Genomic DNA, 23,302 nt, shown 5'->3' on the forward strand with positions numbered 1-23,302 from the left:
GATATTGAAATGAGTAAGAAGTTACTGCTTTTACATGGAATCTAACACAGTAAGGGATTTTTAATATGCTTAGCCTTTCTTTGGATTTTGATGTATTCTGATTGATAGAGATGTCTGCATCCTTGCAAAAGTAATATGAAAACATTTTTACCCTTAGTACTGCTTGCCATAAAGGCACCAGAATTCTTTTGAGAAGGCGTTACTGCCCAGGTCTTGGTTTCTATTTAACATTCTGCAGCCTATCAGAGACTCTTGGAGAATTGTTGATACCATACCCCGGGCAGGGAAAATACAAGGTGAGCCTGGGACATGTAAGGAGAAAGCTTGAATGAACTCCCACTGGTTAAATTTGGTTAAGGTGAGCATTAACAGGAATGAAAGCTAATTCATTACAGCATATTGAATAAATAAGCATCCATAAGTCCGTATTGTAACAAAGAGAGAAGAAAAGGGAAATGCTTTCTTTTTTTAATAGAAGAAACCAGCTTGCAGGATCAAGTCAGAATTAGGAAAGTAATAATTTTGTATCCCCATTACACAATTAGGGAATTTTGTATTAGGGAATCCATAGATTACATCAATGGGTAGAAAAGTCAGTAGATGATTTAGTAATTTCAAATAAAAATATATTACTTTCTAATTCAATATCTAATGGTTGCCACCTTAACCAAGTGATCAAACTTAGCCACAGTTGTAGTGGGAATACTTCATATTACACATGTCCTGATGTGATACAAATTACATAGCATCCTATATGAAGTACTCTTGACAAAAACATTTGACTTGCATCTTTTTAAGTTTCATCTAAACTCAACTTCCAGTTTATAAGAAATACAGAGAATAGAAGGTAAATTCAATTCAAATTGTAAAAGAAGTGTGGCAAAACTCTCTCTGTTTGCAGATGACACACTGCTATACAAAGAAAATCCTAAAGAAGTACCAGAAAACTTCTAGAGCTCATCAATGAATTTGGTAGTTGCTGAATACAAAATTAATATACAGAAATCTATTGTGTTTCTCTAAACTAACAATAAAATGTCAGAAAGGAAATTAAGGAAACAATCCCATTTACCACTGTATAGAAAGAATAAAATATCTAGGGATACCTATATAAGGAGGCAAAAGACCTGTACTCTAAAAACTAAAAGACTCTGAGAAAAGAAACTGAAGACAATGAAAACAGATGGCAATATAGACTGTGTGTTCTTAGATAGGAAGAATCAATACTGTTAAAATGACCATTCTACTCAAAACAATATACAGATTCAATGCAATCCCTATCAAATTATCAGTGGAATTTTTCATAGAACTGGAGCAATAATTTTTAATATTTGTATGGAGACACAAGAGACCTTGAATAACTAAAGCAATCTTGAGGAGAAAAAAAAAAAAAAAAAGGAGCTGGAGGAATCAGGCTCCCTGACTTCAGACTATACTACAAACCTACAGTCATCAAAACAGTATGGTATTGACACAAAAACGGACACGTAGACTAATGGAACATGATAGAAAGCCCAGAAATTAATCCACACACATATGGTCAATTAAGCTATGATAAAAGGAGGCAAAGACGTTCTCTTCAACAAGTGGTGCTGGGAAAACTGGGCAGCTACATATTAAAAAATAAAGCAATTAGAATATTCTTTTACACCATACACAAAAATAAACTCGAAATGGATTAAAACCTAAATATAAGACTAGACACTATAAAACTTCTAGAGAAAAACATGAGCAGAAAACTTTGACGTAAATCCCAGCAATATCTTTTTGGACCGACCTCCTAGAAGAACAAAAATGAAAACAAAAATAAACAAATGGGACCAAATTAAACTTAAAAGTTTTTGCATAGCAAAGGAAATTATAACACAAAAAGACAACCCATAGAATGGGAGAATACATTTGCAAGCAATGTGTCTGATCAATCTCCAAAATATACAAATAGCTTATGCAGCTCAATTAAAAAAAAAGATAACAACAATGACAAAAATCAAAAAATAGGCAGCAGACCTAAATAGACATTTCTCCAAAGAAGACATACAGATGGCCAAGAGGCACACGAAAAGATACACAACATCATTAATATTAGAGAAATGCAAATCAGAACTACAATGAGGTATGGAAGGTCCCTAAAAAAACTAAAAATAGATTTGCTATATGATCCTGCAATCCCACTCTGGGGCATATATCTGGAGAAAACTCTAATTCAGAAAGATGCATGGACAGGACACTAAATAATAATTTAGTGTTATTTTAAATTTTCTCAAGCATGGTAAACAAGCATGGTTATATGTGGCAAGTCATTATTCCAAGGAGATGCATGCTGAAATATTCAGTGGTTAAGTATAGGAGTGTTTATAATTTATATGCAAGTGTAAAGACAACAAAAATTTGTGTCTGTATGTTATTTCCTATATTACAGAAAGGCAGATATGGGGGAGATACAGACAAAGAGAGAGAAAGAGCATATATGGTGAAATGTTAATTGTTGAATCTAGAAATGTAGGAGGAAGAGAGGAGGGTATATGGGCATTCATTATGCGACTTTACTTCAACTTTTCTACATGCTTAAAATTTTTCACTAAAAATAATATTCAAAAAGAAAAATTCAAGCCACATTTTTAATTAGGTAACATTTAAATTAGAATTGTTATTCCTCAATATATGTTTGTACAATAATTGTCCTATCTGTGAAATGGAGGAAGTAATATCACATTTGTCAAAAGAAAAAAGGACAGATCATTTTTTATTGCTATGGGCAATGATTCAGAGATTCCTTAATTTAGGGATTCTGGTTCCCACTACATTGCTTCCCTCTTTCAGTTTTTTATCAATTAACATTATTCTAAGTAAAATACAGTTTCTTATGGTGTCAACAATCCATTGCTTGAAGGTCTGCCTACCCACATTCCCTTGACTGGTATATCTCCTAGAATATTCCAGGATAAAGGAATGTTTGAGGACAGTGACTATACCATCAAAAAGAGCAAAACTATATTATATGATAATGAGGTCTGGGCAGATAAATGAACAACTGATTAGAAATAGTGGGGTCTTTTTTTTTTCAGTGCTATGAACTCTTTTGGCAATCTGGTGAAATCTGGGACTCCCAGAATAATGCTTTTAAACTCATAATATAAAATACACAGGACTCCAAAGGAAGTCAATTATATTGAAGTACAGTTTTAAGATTATTAGAAACACATTTGTGATACAGTAATGCCTGTTTGCTTTTTATTAACACTTTAATAAGATACTGTGGTAGATCTAATACCTACTACAGTTTTGAAGTAGTGATAAGCATGAACCATATTTTGAGATATATGTGACAATTCTAATGAGATATGGAAACATCTGTGATTTCAGATACTGCTAGCATTGCTCTGGTTTATTGCCTATATTCAAAATGCAAGGGGATATTAAACTTCAGTTAAGAGGTTAGTGAAAACAAAGAGGTATTTCCTCCCATTCAAGTTCATGGCACCCCCTGACTTCTATCAGTGAACCAAGGCTTAAAAGTCTTCATTCACAGGGTTACTTTGTTTTAACCTATGACTTCCCTTTATGGTCAATAACTTTTGTTTATATCTTCTTCATTTACAAAGACCATTTTGATGGCTAAGTCATCATTAAACTCATTATTATCAGCCTTAAAACTATAGATGTTATTCAGTTCCTCTGCTACATAATCGAGGCAACAGTGAATTTTCCATATTAAATTGAACAGCTAATTGGCTATATTTTATACTTCATTTACTTCCAACACAGACTAACTTCAATGGATGTCTGCTGCTATTTGAAATTTCTAAGAATTTTCTCCTCATATTTCCAATATCTTACATTTTCAAAGAGAAATGTCTAAAGTTATGTAGCTATAAAGCTCCACATAGTTTTTATAGACTTCAATCACTTAAATTATACACTTTCTTTCATTGGTGTACATGGACTAAGAAACATTAGATATTTCAATAGCTGTATTTAAATCCCGCTTGCAAATTAAAAATACTGTTGCCAACTGGAACAGTCATCTAATTTTTCACCTGTGCAATAACCTATTTCCTTGTAACTTCTGCTTGGGTTACACTGAAAGCACACCACTGATTAATAATAGTTTCATGATTACAAGCCCTCCCATGATTGTTAGGTTAACATGTTCTTTATAAAATATTATTTTATTTATTTTTACTTTATTTGTACTAGGTGCTTAGCAATAGCTGTAAGTGTATTTGTAGAAATGGCACTTACATTGTATTACTCTTTTATATTTCATAAAACTTAAATGATACAAAAATCCTGAGTTTGCCACAAAACTGATCTCAGTGGAAATTTAAATATGCTAACATCTATTTTTAAAATGTAGCATGAAGTAGACAACTTTAAAAGCTGAGTTTAAAGGAAAAATAAAACCACAAGGAAGCTGATCTTACTTTTTAAGGAACAAAAGTACAATGTTTAATGTCGGTCAGAATGTTTAAACGGGAGAATTTTTTCCTAACCAATTACAGCCAAATCCATACTAGTTGTAATTAACCTACAATGTGTGTAATATTTCACAACACAGTCAGTGTACATCAATTTCTTATTAGCTTAGAAGGATCTAAAATTTTAGAACTTATTTGGTGAAGCAGGTATATTGTCCTATCAACATTTGTAAGTTCTAATTTGCATTTAGAAGTCAATGACCAATAATAAAAATTTTAAAACTCAGGTAAGAAGTTACAGAAAATATTTTTAAAAGGCTTTACTCAAATATTATATGAGTAAGATACTTCAAAATGAGAAACATTTTATATACAATAATGAAAAAATAATCCTCCAGTCAATTTAATCCATTTTATAAAGCTGATATATTTTTATAGCATGTTATTCAATTTTCCTTAATTTTCCCATTTCTTAATGTCTTATTTTAGACTAGATTGGGTCTAGTGCAGAAATGATGCACAGGTTTAAACCTGCCGATAGTGTAAATATATTAGCTGTTTAAATAATGGGATGTTGTGTATTTAATAGAAGGATTTCAATTTTGGGGAAAAAATGTGTATGACTTTCCAAAGGAAGAAATATAACTACAAAGCGTGGGTCTTTATTTTATGTCTATGTATATGTATATATCCCCTGGAAAAGGAAATGGCAACTCACTCTAGTATTCTTGCCTGGATAATCCCATGGACAGAAGAGCCTAGTGGGTTACAAACTATGGGGTGGCAAAGAGTTTGACATAACTGAGCAAGCAATACTCATTCACTCATATATATAGGTACTCCAGTATTTTCTAAACTAAAATTTAAAAAGAAAATGTTTTTAGATGATGCTATTATTTAACTTTAGTAAAGATTTGTCTGTGTATGTGTGCGTGTGTGCATGCACGTGCATGTGTAGGTCAACTAATATGTTCATTTTGTATAGCAGTATGAATTGTATCCACTTTCTGAATAATGTAAAAGGAGCAGAGGTGGCCAGAAGAGGTGGGCAAAGACAATGGACGTAATTCCAAAACCTTTCTAATACATCCTCACCAAAGATGCTCATCAATGAGTTATTCTAGATTTCTGAATATTAAAATCCACCTATTAAGTAGATGAAAGGTAGGAAGCAAGAGCTTGGCAATGAACTGAGTTTTCATTGTTCATGACAACAGTCTCATTTGGTAAATAAAGGGCAAGTCCTCCTTTATGAAATAGGAAAACATTAGCAACAACTGGTAGCATAATACAAAACCCTGTTTATAAAAATATGTATGTTTTCCAACTGCAGCAGCACACACTTGGCTTTCTGTGCTTTCAGTACCTTTCAAGAGAAAGTTAAATGATGATTGAATTCAACAATACCGTCTCTAAGGTTTTGTTTTCCCCTGTAGATTTGAATATTTTCAGCCCAAGTCCTTCTTCAAGAATGTGCTAAGAAATGTAGTGGAACTAAAAGGTAAATATGACTATCATGCTTTTCAGCATCATAAGTCATATTTGTAGCTGTTAAACAATCTAGCCAAAGAGCAACTTTTTCTACAAAATAGTCATTTATAACGTCCTTTTCTCATCTTTGTTAAAAAAAAATAACTGAGATGCAGCTTATGAAAGTTAGAATATACTGAAGACATTCATATTTAAACAATCATGTGTGATTTTTGAAACAAACTTCAAAGCTTAGAACAGTCAAAAAGCATTGCCTATTTAACTAGCAACAGTTACATATTATATTATTCAAGGAAAAGAAAGAGCAAGTTCATTATTGCTACTAAGTGTTGATGGAATCCTTAATGTTAGTGCCTTACACCCTGGTTCGAATCTTTCACAAAATCTTTTATTTTTCTTTTAAGGGCAGCTTAAACAGCTCCACTAAAATTTCAGCATTCCTATTTTAATCTGTCACCCTACCTCTTTTTTCTCTCGGCCAGCTGTTTGCAGACCTCCTGCCACCGCAGATTCAGGCTTCCCAATTTTTCTTGTAGAATACTGGCATCTATTTTTGAGGATTGCTGAATTATTTCTTCCCCAGTTGCATTCAATACTCTGACAACAGTTTGCCGCTGCCCGATGCCATCCTGGAGTTCCTGTGAGATACCAAAAAGGCAAAGACAAAGATGAAGCCCCGTGTCCTTTTATTTGAGAAAAGATTAAACAGTGTGCTACCCCATGCAGTTCTACTGGGGGAGAAAGAAATAAAAAAGCTCCATGTGAAAGTTTCTCTATGAAACTGACATGCCCACATCCAAAGGAGACAAGACAGAAAGACACCTTTTATGTGTCAGAAAAAAAGCGCCCTCTCAGTTCAGCTCCAGTTTTTATATTTGTAAAGCTTGTCAGCTAGAGGATGTTATAATGTCCTACAAATCAATTAGTTGGAAACCTTCTCAAGAGCAAATTCGATTTCTTGTCCCCACAAGGATGTTCCATGTTTAATAGTCTATGAAGTGTTGTAAAATTTAAACATGACGAAACTATTTAGATTTCTTTGAGACTGTCGATGTGAGAGGTGAAAAAGAACAAGTGCAGTTTAGCCAGAGTATTTTTTTAAAAACCTCTAGAGATATTTAAACAAACATTCATGACTATATAAGAAGGAAATTTATTTCAAATTGTTTCCATCCATATATTTTGCATTATAAAACCACATAAAAATGAGAATTAATTGCTTTCAGGGACATCCCATCAAGAAACCCCTAAGGTACAGAGGTAAATTTAAAAATAATCTATAGCCACTGGAATATTTTTATGAGTCACTGACGGTGTCAGGCTTAAGCCTCTTCTACTATTTATCCTGAATGAAATTTTAAGAAAAATTGTTTTATTAAAAAAGACTATTACAACAAATATGTATTAAAAATGCCTTTTGCCATGAAATAAAAATAGCACTCTAGCATTTTTTAAAAAAAAGGTAATATAGAATTTATAAGGTAATTACAATAACCCATAACTAAATCTGATGGTTAGAAAATGAAATAATATGAGAACTTGAGATATCTGCCATATTTCAATCTAAAGGACTCACAAATCTTTATGTATAGATGAGACAGTCAGTATTCAGAACAGTTTCCTGATACATATGATTCTAGTTAACTTAATATTCTTATATCCTCCTGCCCCAAACCAAGTACCTACAAACTCCATCAAATGCCTGCAAAATGAATAAATCAATGCCTGTTTTCTAAGACTGGGTCAAATCTCCTTTAGATTCTCATTACGGATAAACTTCTTGGATTTTTGTTTTCCACTGCTTTCATGTATTATTTTAAATACTAGAATTTTGGATAGTATGTCTTTAGTAGTTAAAAGACTCATTAAATCCACAAAAATGGTAACAGGCCATTATTCTAGGAACATAGTACCTAACACTGATTATAAAACTATGCACAGTCACTGAACTATTCATAAACTTTCCTGACCATACTCTCTTAAGTGAGCATGAGATGTGCTCTTACAAACATGTGATACTTCCTTGCAACTAGTTGATATTGCTCCATTATTTATATTCCACTCTGAACATCTGTTCAGATCAATGTTGCATGTGACAGTCACTGCTTAATAACAGGTAGCCCCACTCATAACAAATTCTGTCTATATTCAGATTATATCATAAATTCCTTGAAGTCAAAGATGGTGTCCTATTCACAGTCCTATTCCTGACACTTACTACAACATCTGGTTCATGAGCGATTTCAGTATCTGTTGAATGAATGCATGAATCTATGAATACAGAAAGTGGAGGAAGAGAGGAGTGCTCATATTTATCATGGTATCATTAGTATTAACACTTATTATTGGACCTCCTAGAGATTCCAAGATGTGCGTACAATTTTCTAGGTTCTAGGCAGTATAAAATCTAGCTGAGAAGATTAGACATAAGTGTGAAGAATAATTTGCTATATTATATTCAGTAAGACAGTAAGCAAGGTGACCAGACAGATTAGATAAGTAATTATAAATGACAGATTAGAAGAGAAATGAGCTCAATGGAAGGATGAAAAGGAGAGACCATGGTGGGTAATTTGGAACTGAAAGAATGGGTAGGCCTTAGGGATATGGAGGGTCAGGGCCGTAAGAGGATAGCAGAAGGCTAGCCTATGGTGTGGAATTTCTGTGATCTGATCTCAAGTATACACGTGGGCTCTGTGTCACTTCCACAGAGTGGAAGTTTAGGGAGAGGTGTAGCCCTGGATTAACAGTGGGCTTGGGCAGAGAGGACTCTGCTTTTTATTAAAGACTTTGCAATTCAGTGGAGAGCAACAGAAAATGACTGAAGGACAGGGGTGTGGGAGCTAGAGCTGTGTTCAGAGGTGATTCTGGGGTGAAGTTTAGGCTAATGTTAAAGCAGAGACACAGGTCAAACATCCAGGACAGGAGTCTGCAAGGTAGGTACTGGGGCTAAACCTAGAGTTTAGACAATGCAGTAGAACAGAAAGGTGAGAAGTAACATAAACTGTTAAGGCACAATTAAGAAGGTTAGGGAACTAGCTGGATCCAGCAATCATGAATGACTACTGAAATGGGGAAATCTTTGCCTAGAACACCAAACTCAGGGATGCAGTTACAGGAGAAAGATGATGACTCTAATTTGTACCTCCAATGGTGTCCAATACTCACAGCTACTAGCAATACTTTTTAAAAATTCAAACTAGTACAGCCACTATGGAGAACAGTGTGGATATTCCTTAAGAAACTGAAAGTAGAATTGCCATATGACCCAGCAATCCTACTGCTGGGCATACACACTGAGGAAACCAGAATTGAAAGAGACACATGTACCCCAATGTTCATTGCAGCACTGTTTACAATAGCCAGGACATGGAAGCAACCTAGATGTCCATCGGCAGATGAATGGATAAGAAAGCTGTGGTACATATGCACAATGGAATATTACTCAGCTATTAAAAAGAATGCATTTGAATCAGTTCTAATGAGGTGGATGAAATGAGCCTATTATACAGAGTGAAGTAAGTCAGAAAGAAAAACACCAATACAGTGTATTAACACATGTATATGGAATTTAGGAAGATGGTAATGATGACCCTATATGTGAGACAGCAAAAGAGACACAGATGTAAAGAACAGACTTTTGGACTCTGGGAGAAGGCACAGGTGGGATGATTGAGAGAATAGCATTGAAACATGTATATTACCATATTTGAAATAGATCGCCAGTCCAGGTTTGATGGATGAGACTGGGCACTCAAGGCCGGTGCACTGGGATGACACTGAGGGATGGGATGGGGAGGCAGGTGGGAGGGGGTTCAGGATGGGGGACACACCCATGGCTGATTCATGTCAATGTATGGCAAAAATCACTACCATATTGTAAAGTAAGTAGCCTCCAATTAGAATCAATAAATTAATTTTTTAGAATGCATAGAACACCTGTAAGATGTGTGCTACAGCAGTGCATCTCAAACTTCAATGTGCACATCTCCAAGAGATCTTGCTAAACTGATGGTTCTAATCCAGTAGGTCTAAGGAGGGCCCCGAATTTTCAGCTTCTAACAAGCTTCAAGAGGATGCCGATATCACTGGTGTGGGAACAACACATTGAGTAATAAGATGATAGAGTAAATGCCTTCTGAATCTTTGTTAACGAATCAAAGAATTCTTGTTGCTGGTTTATAATGCTATAAACTAATGAAACTTCACAATTTTTATCTCAGGCGTCTTGCTTTGTATTTTTGATCTCAGTTTTTCCACTTCATGGCTGATGGCTACAGTGACTTTTACAATCCAATTGTAGAATCAACATGGGTTTTATTATTTCCATTTCCCAGATAGGTGATAGAACTGAGTAGCTAAGAATGAAGCAATAACTTAAAATTGTTAGATCTAAATCTCATTTTATGTAGAGTCCCAAATCAGGGCTTTCAGATTTTTTTTAATTTTGTGAAAGAGAGCTCATTAAATAGTCTATTGCATTTGTGTGAACAGATTTTGCAATCAGGAGAAGTATTTACAGTGTATGATCGACCTCAGGAGAATTTTCAATAATAAAGCCTAAGAAGGCAAAATAATGGACCAAAACAGGAAGTTAAAACTTGTACATGTTGTTTCACAGTTAGCTGCTGAGCCTGAAGATGTGACTTGATTTACACAATTAAATGGAAAACCTCAATCAACTTTATTCACTTAGTGCAAAACAAATTAATTTTCATTTTATAACTTCTAAATATTTTAAGTACTAAATTATTCACTACCACTGAAATTTCCAAGCTCTGATACCACATTCAAGTTCTGTTGTCCTAGGCATTCTTATCTATTTCTCTAGCAATTAACATCTAGTCTGAGTTTGGGATAGAAAAAAATCATAATTAAATTGATTGGATTATTTATCATCCCTTAGAAAGTTTATTGTGTTTTGATTCCAATATTAAAGCATCATTCTTAATAATGACTGCTTATCAGACTCCCCTAGGGAGGTTTTTCAAAATATAAAAGCCCAGAATTTCACATTAAACCAGCTGCAGCAGAATCTCTGGGTATAAGGGGACAAAGGTGTACAAAGCAGATACATTATTAAAGAAAGGGTAGGCAAGAAATACATGGAGCAGGCAGGGGCACAGGAGGGACATGTTTTAGAGTTACAGCATTATTATTTACTTCTTGTATGCTTTTTGAATAGAGAAAATTTCCTAAACTATAGAAAGTGACACATCTATCTCAATCCTCCAAGTCTGGTCAAATTGAGGGAAGAGAAGAAGAATTACAGGCAAGGAAGAACAGCTACATTTTTATAGAGGGAAAAGATGAGACAAAGAAACTAGTACATCTTATATGAAAAGACTGCATAAATTTTAAAAAAGCATATGTGCAAACTTTCCAAAACTGCATGAAAACAAAATCAACAGAAAATAAAATGTGACAAATGAAAAAGAAGCAGCTAAGAAGCAGTTACAGGGAATTGTACAATGACAAATTGGATAAGCTATGTAGGAGATAAAGAACTGGCAAAATATCACAAACTAGGCAGAATAGGAAAACAGAAGAGACAAAAAGTGACTGGGAGAAAAGGTAAAGATCGAGGGGAACAGAAGAGAGAAAAACAAACCTTTGCTGAATAAGTGGATATATCAAAAATCTAATCTTGTGATTTACTGGTAGTTCTGCTAAGGTTTTATTTTGAGACATATTAATTGTTGCCTCAGTTTGCTCACTGGTCAAGAGGAAACATGCAATGATATGGACACTTTAGAGACTTGTAAATCTGCCAGATGGAAATTTATGGTGCAATTTCATGTTCTTTTACCTTCTGCTTTACCCTGTCTGCCTTAAGCTCATTGCCACGGTTCCTCTTTGTCAGTCCCTAGAATTCAAGTCAGAACCTGAAAAATTATTTCTGGTCCTTTACTCAGAGATAAACTGGACATGTTTGCCTCTCATGTTAATTCTTACACTATGTAGTCACAACTGTCTTCAGAGGTTTTAACATGCTCAGAAAGTACCTTGTGACATTATTATTCGATGATAAATAATTTTTGTAAGGAAGCAACACAAATAGACAAAGACTAAAGCAAAACAGCAAGCTTAGCAACAGGACACAATCAATCCAGCCCAGTCATGGGCTAGATGATTCTGTTCTCATGGAAGACCTGATGACCCTGTAAGAGCATCTCATGAGGAGAGTGACAAGAATTGAAAGATGGCAAAAACTGGAGAAATCCAAGAGTGAGGCAAGAGTGAGGGAGGAAGAAGTACACAAAAAAGAAGAAGGATTGAAAAAAAGTGAAAAATGGCAATTTTTTAGTAAAACAGATGCAGGAGGCAAGAATCAAGGTCTGGAGCCCAGAATGAGGAAATCAAGAATGATGCCTACATATTTACTGCAAGATAAAATCCAAATACTAGCCTACCAGGCAAAGTGTGAAGTGCCTGTACAGCCTCTTCTCTCTGCCTTTGCAGCATTCTCTACGGCTGCTCCCCACTTCCAACCTTAACTCCAACTCCCAGTAAAAACTGAAAGGCTTCCTACTTCCTTGACTGTCCTAAGTTTTGCAGATCAAACTCATAACCTGTCTGTAACACTCAGCTTAAACGTTCCCTCTTCTTTGGGGCCCTTTAAGAGCCCAGAGAGAACTAAGGGCCTCCCCTCTGCATAGGTAGTCATAAAATATTTCCAGTTAGTGTCATTCACTGGTAGCATTCATGTCTGTATTCGACTTTACAGCTGAGGATTAAGTAGGTACTGAAGGAGTTTTTTCTCTTCTTTCGACCATAAAATGTCTCCACATTTGAAGTGTACCTCAGATTCTACTTTTAGTTAAGGACCTACAGATCTTTTATTTGTGACTTGCCAACTAAATCAGAGAGGAGCAGCCTTTGCAGACGATCAATCAAAAATAACATGCACCTTGTTAGCCTGGGATTTCCCCTGGTCTCATTTGTTTTGCATTTCAGTAAACAATTTTTTTTTTGCTTTAAATGTACTTTTATTTTTTTTTTCCATTTATTTTTATTAGTTGGAGGCTAATTACTTTACAACATTGCAGTTGTTTTTGTCATACATTGAAATGAACATTTATTGGGGCTTCCCTGGTGGTTCAGTGGTAAAGAGCCCACCTGCTGATTCAAGAGACACGGGTTCAATTCCTGTGTGGGAGAAGGACACGGCCATGCAGTGTTCTTGCCTGGGAAATCCTCTAGACAGAGGGGCCTGGCGGGCTACGGTCCATGGGGTGGCTAAAGAGTCGGATGGGACTTAGTGACTAAACAACAATAACGAAACATTTACCTCAGTGGTCCCCAAGCTTTTGGGCACCAGGGACTGGGGGTGAGGTGGGGCATGGTTCAGGCGGTGAGGAAAAGCTGTAAATACAGATGAAACTTCATTGGCTCCCAAGCCACTCCCTCCTGCTATGTAGTGCAGTTCCTAACAGGCCTGGCTGGTAGGGTTCCATGGCGTGGGGGTTGGGGACCCCTGATTTATTGTGTTCCACTAATAATAACACTAAAACTACAAGTATGTTTTTGTTAGTTTGTTATAGGAAATGGAGGCAGGAGGGGGTCTGATTAGATTTCATCTAGTGCTCTTTCCTGTGTGGTGTAATAGTAGATGCATTTGTTGGTGCAATTCCCCATCTGCTCCTGATAATGGTTGCTATAAAAGAATAATGAGAATTTCTCCTGAAACTCGAATTAGACTGTGCCTTTTCCAAAGCAAATACCCTGCCAATGAATTAAAGGAAAATTATGTACAGTAGCGATTTATTTTAATGGGACATTTACCTAATATCAAATTACAATGAAATTTCCTTTGGAGGTATTTATCTCACCCACATCAGATACATACATTCATTATTATCACTGCTATTAATGTGGATACCAAATGAATTCATCATAAATTACTTTAAGTACTACATGCTTTATGAGATTATCTCAGGCTTTTTTTTTTCTTTCTTTCCTAAGACATAATGCCCTGCGGGGGTGGAGGGAAACCCCAAACATGTATTTCTCAATCTCAAGCAGATTCCAAAGGAATAAACTGAATGTATGTTAAGTCTCTGCCTTTGGGTATCTGAAACTGAAGGCTGCAAGTAAAATCTGCCCTCAGACATGTTTTAATATTAGGACTTTTATAATTTGAATACCTTTAGGTGGAGTATACATGCATTCTACTGCCCTCTGAAGACATTTGAATTAGTGGCCCTTGCTTTTTAAAGAAAATTGTTACTATAATGCACACAACTTTGCAAAGTTAATAGGTTTTACTTTGTTACGATCAATGCTAGGCCTCTCTAGGTTCACAGATTTATTCAATCCTTCTTGGCTTCTAAATCATTCATTAGAAGTTCAGGAGAACTACCTGGGAACATTTAAGAGCTGTTTTTTCCCCTCTGTTTACTTAGATTTGTAAAGAAAACAAATTGACCTTTCTCTGATCAAAAAGAGGCTCTTGTCTCTGACCATGCTTGCTCTCATTAAGTGGTCCTTGTAACAGAACATATGACTCCAGGCATAAAATTCTTTCCATGTGATTACCAGGATAGTTTAAAAAACATATGGGCTATTTCATCATAGAATAAATATATTACACACAACCAAAAAAACTGGCTCTTAAGATAGAATATTTGAAAGGAGACACAGATCATTTTTATATTCCTTATTCTTCTTTCTAGAGGTCTTATCAATTTGGAACTACACAAATATTTATTCAAACACCATTTGGTGGGTAGAAAAGATGCAGTAAGAACATAGGAAAAGGAACAACATTGTTCTTTAAAGGCAAAATGATGTGTAAATGGAATTGATTCAGGACTGGAAACGTTTGATTATCATTTAATCTCATTGTCTAACTGCATTGGCTCTGGAGCTGTAGTTCTTATTAATACTTGCCATGCTTATCAAATATTTTCATTGAGTCATTCATTGACTAAACAACTATTTATTCAGCCACTCCTACTGGCCAGGAATTATGTTAAGTGTTATTCTTCATTGGCTACAGTAGAACAGACTGATTGGAAAATGTCTCGAATAGAAACAGAAACCTACCTAGTAGGTGTTATCACTGTAGTTAAGGTGAAGAAAAATAGTTGCATGGATCAGAGAGTCAGTGGTACAAACAGAGACAAGTTAATGAAATCAAATGAGATTTGGGAACTCAATAGATAGGAGCTAGCCATTCAGTGGAGACATGAATGAAGGAAAATATGTCAACTGGGCAGTTGGAAATACTGGACTGAGCCCCAGAAGAAAAATTAGGATTGAAAATATTACTGAGATCATAATTGGCAGAGCTAAGTCCAAATTTTGTGATGTGGACTTGACTTTGAATGTAGTTGGATTTTTCATTTTCATTGAACACATTATAGGTAACCTCAAAGGCAGCATTCATGACCCAAACATTTTGGGACTCTCTGAATATTTGCTGACAATTGCTTACATAGGAAACTGAGAGGAGTAATGTCATGACTAGCCCTTGCTCTGTTTCCACACTGCAACATTTTCTTTTCATCTGTTGGAAGATAGATCAATATCATGATGTGTATAAGGTAGAAAGTTGATAGGAAGTACAATTCTCCATTTCAAAAAAAATAAAATACAGAAAGTATCACTCTGATTAAGCTGGTTGTATCTACTTACCCTTTTACCTACACACTGCTAAAAATCACTGGACGAAGATGATTTAAAATATATTTATGTTGCTTTCTAAGAGATCAGGAATTAAACTTGTTCCTTAAACTCCATTTCTGTACTCAAAGGAATTCTATGTGCTTTAAACTGTGGCATAATCTCTAAATGACTGCTTAGTGTACGTAATTGTTCAATGCAGGGAAGTGTTCTCTTCAATTTGATTCACTCCAACAAATAGGTAGCTTTTGGGTTGGCCAAAAACTTCCTTTGGGTTACAAAAACACTGGAATGAACTTTTTGGCCAACCCAATATTTTGTATCTGATGCCTTTACAATGATAAATAGGTTCATATTTTCCTATCAATATTCAATTTCATGGGGGTGAGAATAACAAGCTAATAACTATATACAATACTGTATTATGACTACTGAGATACTATGCAAACAAAATCACATCACTTGTGTGATTGTGTTATGACCATGGGTGTGTACATATGTGTATCTAGGTTGGGGGAGATGATCAGGAAAAGAAACACAGAGGCTGTGGTAATTAAGATTATCAAAGCCTGAGGTATTGGATACAGTGCTGGTACCCCTTATCTTAATAACTGTTCAAGAAATATTCACTTATAAATTGAGCATAAAACTAGGCAAGATATGACAGTACTCTTGAATGGTTTCCCATTGAAGAGGGTTAAAATAAAATACTGAAATATGTATAGCATCCTAGTATGGAAGACAGACAGTAAAAAATAATTGTGTTTCACCAGAATCTCGTTTCTTTCCACAAATAACAAGTTATCAAAGTAAGGTTTAGTTTCTCAGGCTCTTGAGAACGGAAAGGCCCAGAAATAAGATAAAGAGGGATTAAAAACAGATCTCTGAGTCTAGCATCAATTAATTGATTTCAAACATCTAGCTTAGATAACAGAACCCCCAAGACATGCACTAACAATTCACCTCTAAGCACATGTTGGGCCTCACTAAGTCTTATATGTCCCTCTTGCCAAGTTATACAGGCATTAAACAAAAGCTACCTCTCTTTTTTTTAAGCCTTGATTTCTGAGGTTAGCTTTCTTATTTCCCAACTCATTATCTGTTGTATGGTAATGCTCTTCTCCTTCATGGAATTATATGAGATGATAAAAACAAATCTGTAGCTCTTGTTGACTGAACACATACATCCTCTGGAAATCAGACAAATGAGGCACAGAATGGATTCTATTATATTTGTACAGTGTCAACAATCCATACCTTATTGAACTGTAAACAAACCAGAACCCAAGAAAAAAACAAGCAGATGACTTAAGCAAGTCTTCTGTGAAAACTTCTGGAATTACTCACATGAATCTCTAAAAGATCATAGTTGCAAAAAAAAAAAAGCGGAAACCAACTATAGTGGTTTTGACTTCCTTATAAATCTAACTTGTGAAATGGAAAATATTCAATTATCAAATGCTAATGTTTGCTAAATTTGTTGTCTCGGGAAACTTCCTTGTTAACCACTCCTTAGCATTTCCGTTTTACTTAAACCTTAAAGAAAACGTGCTGAAGCCAACATTAACATCATTTTGAAACTGATTTCTCTTGTTGACTTTACCAGGCTGCCAGTTCATCTTTGTTTTATTCCTTTCTTTCTTTTCTCCTATTCAAGTCCTATTGATTCTGTTATACCTTCTGCCCATTTATCATTGCTACTTCCCCCTCCTCTGCTGGTTATTCACCGCACTTCACTGTGTTAGTCACACTTCCTCCTGTTTTGCTTCACCACTTCTCACACCAAAACATCACACTTATCCTTTCCAGATTAATCCTCCTGATGGGCAGTTCTGGTGGCTGGTTTCCTGCTCAGACATATATACTGAATTCTCAGGATCTGCTTAATGAAGCCCAAATAATTTAGGTAATAATCAGAACCTCATACCATTCTGGGATGAGAAAACTTTCTAGGCTTCTCAATTGACTCTTCAATTCTTCATCTATGGACCACTCACAGTGATTCCTTGACAATTCCCTAGGCCTTTGCCATTCTCCTTTCTCTATCACAAATACCCTCATTTCTATTTATGCAATTCTTTCACTCCAGTCCATTAGACTATGAACTTTGGGAGATAGAATCATCACTGTTTTTCTTAGTGCCTAGCAAAGTGCCTGCTACACAGTAGTGCTCAAAACACAAATGTTAAATGCATAAATGAAAACACACCCCAAATATTATCATGTTTATAAATAAAATTTCAACTAGAAGCCATCCAGCCTGAAAAATCCTACTGCCTATCAACTGTAGGATTTGCTTTTCATAGTCTATATAAAATTAAATATCCTGATTTTCATTTCAAGTTTATGAGCTTCTTTTAGTGCAAGGACATTGTTTGCTTTATATTTGGGTTTTCCACCATGTTAAGCAGTAAAAGTTTATTGGCTACATGACTACGTGAATAAGCATATTATATGTCTTAAGATAATGATTAAATTACATTTCTAGATTTTAAAATCAATACAATAAAATAAAATGGAGAAGGAAATGGCAACCCATTCCAGTATTCTTGCCTGGGAAATTCCTTGGGCAAAGGAGCCTGCCAGGCTCTAGTCCATGGGGTGGCAAGAATCGGACATGACTTAGCAACTAAACAACAACAATTTAAAAATACCTAATAGGCTTCTAAACAACAAATTAGTGCTGATGGTTCTGAAGAGACAATCTTCTGAGACTGGGCAAAGAAAATTAAAGTGTTTGGCACTTTATATTAGTGACAAAGATATCCAGGGAGCAGTGCTTTTACAAAAGAAACGCACTGCTGACTAAGCAGCAACAGTGCTTTTCAACAGAGTCTTCAAAGACAACTTTTTTAAAAGTAGGAAAATGTCTCTGTCCTTTCCAATTTCCAAGTTATATCAATGACCTTAAAATAATATTACTTTAACTCAATAAGAAGAAAGGCAATTGACCACTATTTATGAATAGCCAGTGAATACATGAAAAGATGTTCAATGCTATTAGTCATCAGAGCTACACAAATTAAAACCACAACAAGATACCACTTCATATTCCACCAAATGGAAAAAAAATTGAAAGTACTGTTAAGATCAAATACTGGTGCAGTCTAGAACTGATGGAGCTCTCTACCATCACTGGTGGGAGTAGAAAATAGCATAACCACTTTAGAAAAGTGTTTTGCAATATCTTCTCAATTTAAAGATCTGATGGAGCCATTTCACTCCTAGGTATTCACCCCAAAGAAATGAAAATCTGTGCTCACAAAAAGACTTGTACACAAACATTCACAGTGTCTTATTCACAATGCCCCTAAACTGAAAGCAGACTGAATGTCCGTCAATGGGAGAATAGACAGATTGTGGTATATTTATAGACTGGAGTTACAACTGGCAATAAAAAGGAGTGAACTCTTAATGTACTCACAACATAGATGAATCTCAAAAGTAGTATGCTGATCAAAATAGCACAGACTGCACAATTCCATTTATATGGATTCAAGAACTGACAAAACGAATCTATGGCGATAGAAATTCTAACAATAGGTGCCTACAGGGAGTAGGAATTGAAGATGGCCTGAGGCGATGGAAATGTTCTTTTTATTGAGGAGTTGGTTTTATGAGCAAAATCACTTGACAAACTAAGTTGAACATAGTATCTTTGCTTCTCAGTTCTTGGGACATTCTTCTACACTTCCTTATTTATTTGCTCTAGTCATACAAAGAACGCACAGAAAATAAATGACATGGCTGAATCTATTATGTGAAAGTATCATGAGAGGCTGAAATGAAGAACTAAATTTAACAGGCTCAAATTTTATATAAGAATAAACTTTTCCTCCCCTCCGCAGTAAATCTGTCTCATATTTTATAAATTTTACAATTAAGAAATAAGAATGATATCACTTTCAAGTGCTTTTCTCTCCTTATTTAAATGCTACATCAGCCATGTTAAGAATAAAGATTTCTAACAAATTTAATTTCTTTCTCTCCCACTTCGTAAAGCACCCACTGATGTTTCTTATGCAAGAAAAGAACTAAGACAGGTGGATTGCCAAACCTCAGTCAGCTGCAGACAAAATTTAAAAGGGTTCAGAAGACTAATCCAGTTATGTGGGGACAGATTTAGTGAACCACCAGGGCTGTTGTACTATGTACCCTTTCATCCCAATATACAATTGTCAGTTTGGACAATCGACAGGACAAGGTGGCATCTGTCTTTCAGGAAAGTGTGTATGAATATACAAGTGGTGCGTGAGATTAAGAAGGGGGAAAAAAACACAGTGACCTCACGATTTTAAATTTTAAAAGAAAAAAAATGGTGCAAGAGGCCTGTGAGGCTTTCAAAAATAAAATTTTGACCACATCATTCCAAATAATCCCGAGGAGTTCTTAAAAAGAAGTGTGGTGTTGAACGCGATGCATGCCATCATGCAGGGGATCCTAAATGAGCTCTGATTCTATTGATAAAAGTGTATCAACATGGGATGAAAATGGAGACATAGCTGAGGGCAAATACTCAAACAAGAACAATATAGAACATTACAAACAGTGAGGGAAAGTTGAGCCTGGAAGTAAGTGAGACTTGTGATGACGTTAAAAAACAACATTCAGGGTCTTTCCACTTTTGTTCCGAGAAAGTAGCAGCAGAAAGAGATAGGTTCACTGATTAGGGCAGAAGGGGAAGGTCGGGGATACAGAGGAGACAGAAAGCAGAACCGCTCAGATCCTCAGCTTGTTTGCTCTGTCAGGGACAATGTTCATCAGACTGGAAAAAGCATAACTGCACGAGAGAAATGAAGCCCAAAATAGGTGAGAGAGTTTTAAAAGAGCACCTTGCTGCTCTAAATGAGCTAAAATCTCTGGCCCTAGACCAATTATATCCCAGGGACACGAGAGAACTTGCATGGATATCGTCGTACCCTGCTGTCAGTGGTCTTTGTGGAACAATATTAACACTAGAGATGAGCAAATGTCATCCCAATTTTCAAAACTGGGAAGAAGTCAGTGCAACTGGTTTCCATCTAGTCCTGCTAAAGAGCTGTTCTGGATGACTGAGCAAGGAGCAAACAAATACTCATTAGCAAAGACAACGTCAGGCAGCTCACTGGGGTTTGGATGACAACTTGTTCTCGTGGTGGACATGTGTGCCTGTGTTTCTGGTTTAATCTCTTAGGCAGTATGAAAATTGAATTTCACATTTTAAGTAACTTAAAATAATTCCTTTCTTCTGGTAGTAAAACTGTCCCCAGCTGCTAAAATGAAGTAACTCTGTAAGTACTTCACTGTATTCTACAGAGAGCAGTGAAATGTCCAATTGTCTTTGTTGTTTTTTAGTCTCTAAGTCGTGTCCAACTCTTTGTGAACCCATGGACTGTAGCCCACCAGACTCCTCGGTCCATGGGATTTCCCAGGCAAGAATACTTGAGTGGGTACCATCTCCTTCTCTAGGGATCTTCCCAACCCAGGGAGTGAACCTGCATCTTCTGCATTGGCAGGTGGGTTCTTTACCACTGAGCCACCAGCTACCTACCACCTGCACAAATGTGAAGACCTCTGGCTAAAAATGAATGGAGACAACGATCTGGTGTATGAAACACTCCATGTATTTGATGTGGCAAAAATATATTTTCTTTACACAAGAACAGAACAAGAGGAAATAAGATGCAGGGACACTGAAGAATCTACACAGGAGGGAGATTTCTGAAGAGAGGCATGTTAGAATTGGACAAGATGAGAAGCAAGAAAAATGTTAAATGGAAATGAGATGAATGATATTTACCCTTGGTTTTCTTTCATCATTTTGAATGCATTTTTGCAATGAAAAAGTATACTTTTCAATCAGAAAAATAGGCTGTATTCATTTGTAAAATAAATTAATATAATGTCACTCATACAAGATATGTTACCTTAGTGTTTTACTTAAGAGTCAGAGAACATACATGGCCTTTCCTAGTGCTGTATTTTAATTACTCAAATGCAATATTTCAAAATAAGGTTCAGTTCAGTTCAGTCGTTCAGTCTTATCTGACTCTTTGTGACCCCATGAACCGCAGCACGCCAGGCCTCCCTGTCTATCACCAACTCCTGGAGTCCATCCAAACCCAGGTCCATCGAGTCGATGATGCCATCCAACCATCTTATCCTCTGTCATCCCCTTCTCCTCCTGCCCTCAATCTTTCCCAGCATCAGGGTCTTTTCAAATGAGTCAGCTCTTCGCATCAGGTGGCCAAAGTATTGGAGTTTCAGCTCCAACACCAGTCCTTCCAATGAACACTCAGGACTGATCTTTATAATGGACTGGTTGGATCTCCTTGCAGTCCAAGGGACTCTCAAGAGTCTTCTCCAACACTACCGTTCAAAAGAATCAATTCTTCTGCACTCAGCTTTCTTTATAGTCCAACTCTCACATCCATACATGACCAGTGGAAAAACCATAGCCTTAACTAGATGGACCTTTGTTGGCAAAGTAATGTCTCTGCTTTTAATATGCTGTCTAGGTTTGTCATAAATTTTCTTCCAAGGAGTTATCTTCCAAGGAGTTTCTTCCAAGGGGAATGTTTTAATTTCATTGCTGCAACTCACTTTAAATACTAAGATTGCAGCATTTATAATTCATCACTACATTATTTGCTCAAGCAGATACTATTAAACTTACTCAGGGGTATAGTGGACAAAAAATACTCCTAATTGTAGATGATAATTCATCACATCTCAGTTAATGTCACTAAGCTCTTCTAATATCATCTGTATCATCATTTCACAGCTCTCTTTAATGCTATTTTTCTACGCACTTAGAATAAATCAATGTTGACCACGAAAACATCAAGGGGAAAGGATTTTTTAAAGTTCCATAGGTCCAGTTTACTTGATGTCCTATGAACATGCTGTCTTTCATAAAAACTGAGACAAATATGCAAATAGGGACAACTTAGAATTATAACAGCCAACATATTTTAGGAAAATAGCTCTCATTTTGTTTTGACAGGCAAAATAAATGGCTAGGAAGGACTTCTATGATCTGGAGGTATGTCCTCAAACTCCTACTCTATACCACACTTTCCCCATATTTATGTTCCCTTTTCTTATCTTTAATAAAAATATATATTCTCAGTCCCTTCAGTCCTATCCATGTCTTTCCAATGCTATGGACTGTAGCCCACAAGGCTCCTCTGTCCATGGTATTCTCCCGGCAAGAATACTTGAGTGGGTTGCCATTTCCTTCTCCAGGGCATCTTCTGAACCTGGGGATCAAACCTGCTTCTCCTGCACTGCAGGCAGATTCTTTATTGCTGAGCCATTGGCCTTAACATAAAATTTTGGTGTGTAGCTTGCTTGGTTCCATTTTTTTCTATTAATATTTCATGTTATAGTTTGAAGCCTTGTTATACACTGTCTCAAATCCTTTGTGGATTGAAGAAGGGTATAAATCAATAAAACCTAAAACTCAATTTGCTCCTTTAAATAAGCACTTTAGATGTTTAATCAGTAAACACAAAGTTAGCTTTGTATTTTACATTTAAAGCGTTATCATATTTTCAACGTGAAAAGAAAGTTGTAAAAAAAAAAAAAGCATGAGGGAGAAGAACAATCTGAGACATTCACAAGAGATTTCAGATTCAGTAACAACTTATCTACCTACTCATTGCTTCTGCTATGATCTCCTGCTCAGGAATGTCACTGATCATACAGAAAATTGTGTTAAATTGGTGAAGATGTTATTGGTACTATCAATCAGTTTAGTTGCTCAGTCGTATCTGACTCTTTGG

General features: G+C 35.9%; 1 protein-coding gene across 7 annotated transcripts in view; it reads right to left on the reverse strand.

Moving 5' to 3' along the window:
• DMD (dystrophin) overlaps window positions 1-23,302 on the reverse strand; it is a 2,261,655-nt gene that overhangs the window by 864,513 nt on the left and 1,373,840 nt on the right. For all 7 annotated transcript variants that reach the window (XM_070462101.1, XM_070462106.1, XM_070462102.1 and 4 more), the window contains one exon: window positions 6,372-6,547. In XM_070462101.1, coding sequence (XP_070318202.1) covers window positions 6,372-6,547 — 176 coding nt within the window. The remainder of the gene's footprint in view (window positions 1-6,371; window positions 6,548-23,302) is intronic.

Source organism: Odocoileus virginianus, chromosome X (genome assembly GCF_023699985.2).
Source record: "Odocoileus virginianus isolate 20LAN1187 ecotype Illinois chromosome X, Ovbor_1.2, whole genome shotgun sequence".
Lineage (NCBI taxonomy): Eukaryota > Metazoa > Chordata > Mammalia > Artiodactyla > Cervidae > Odocoileus > Odocoileus virginianus.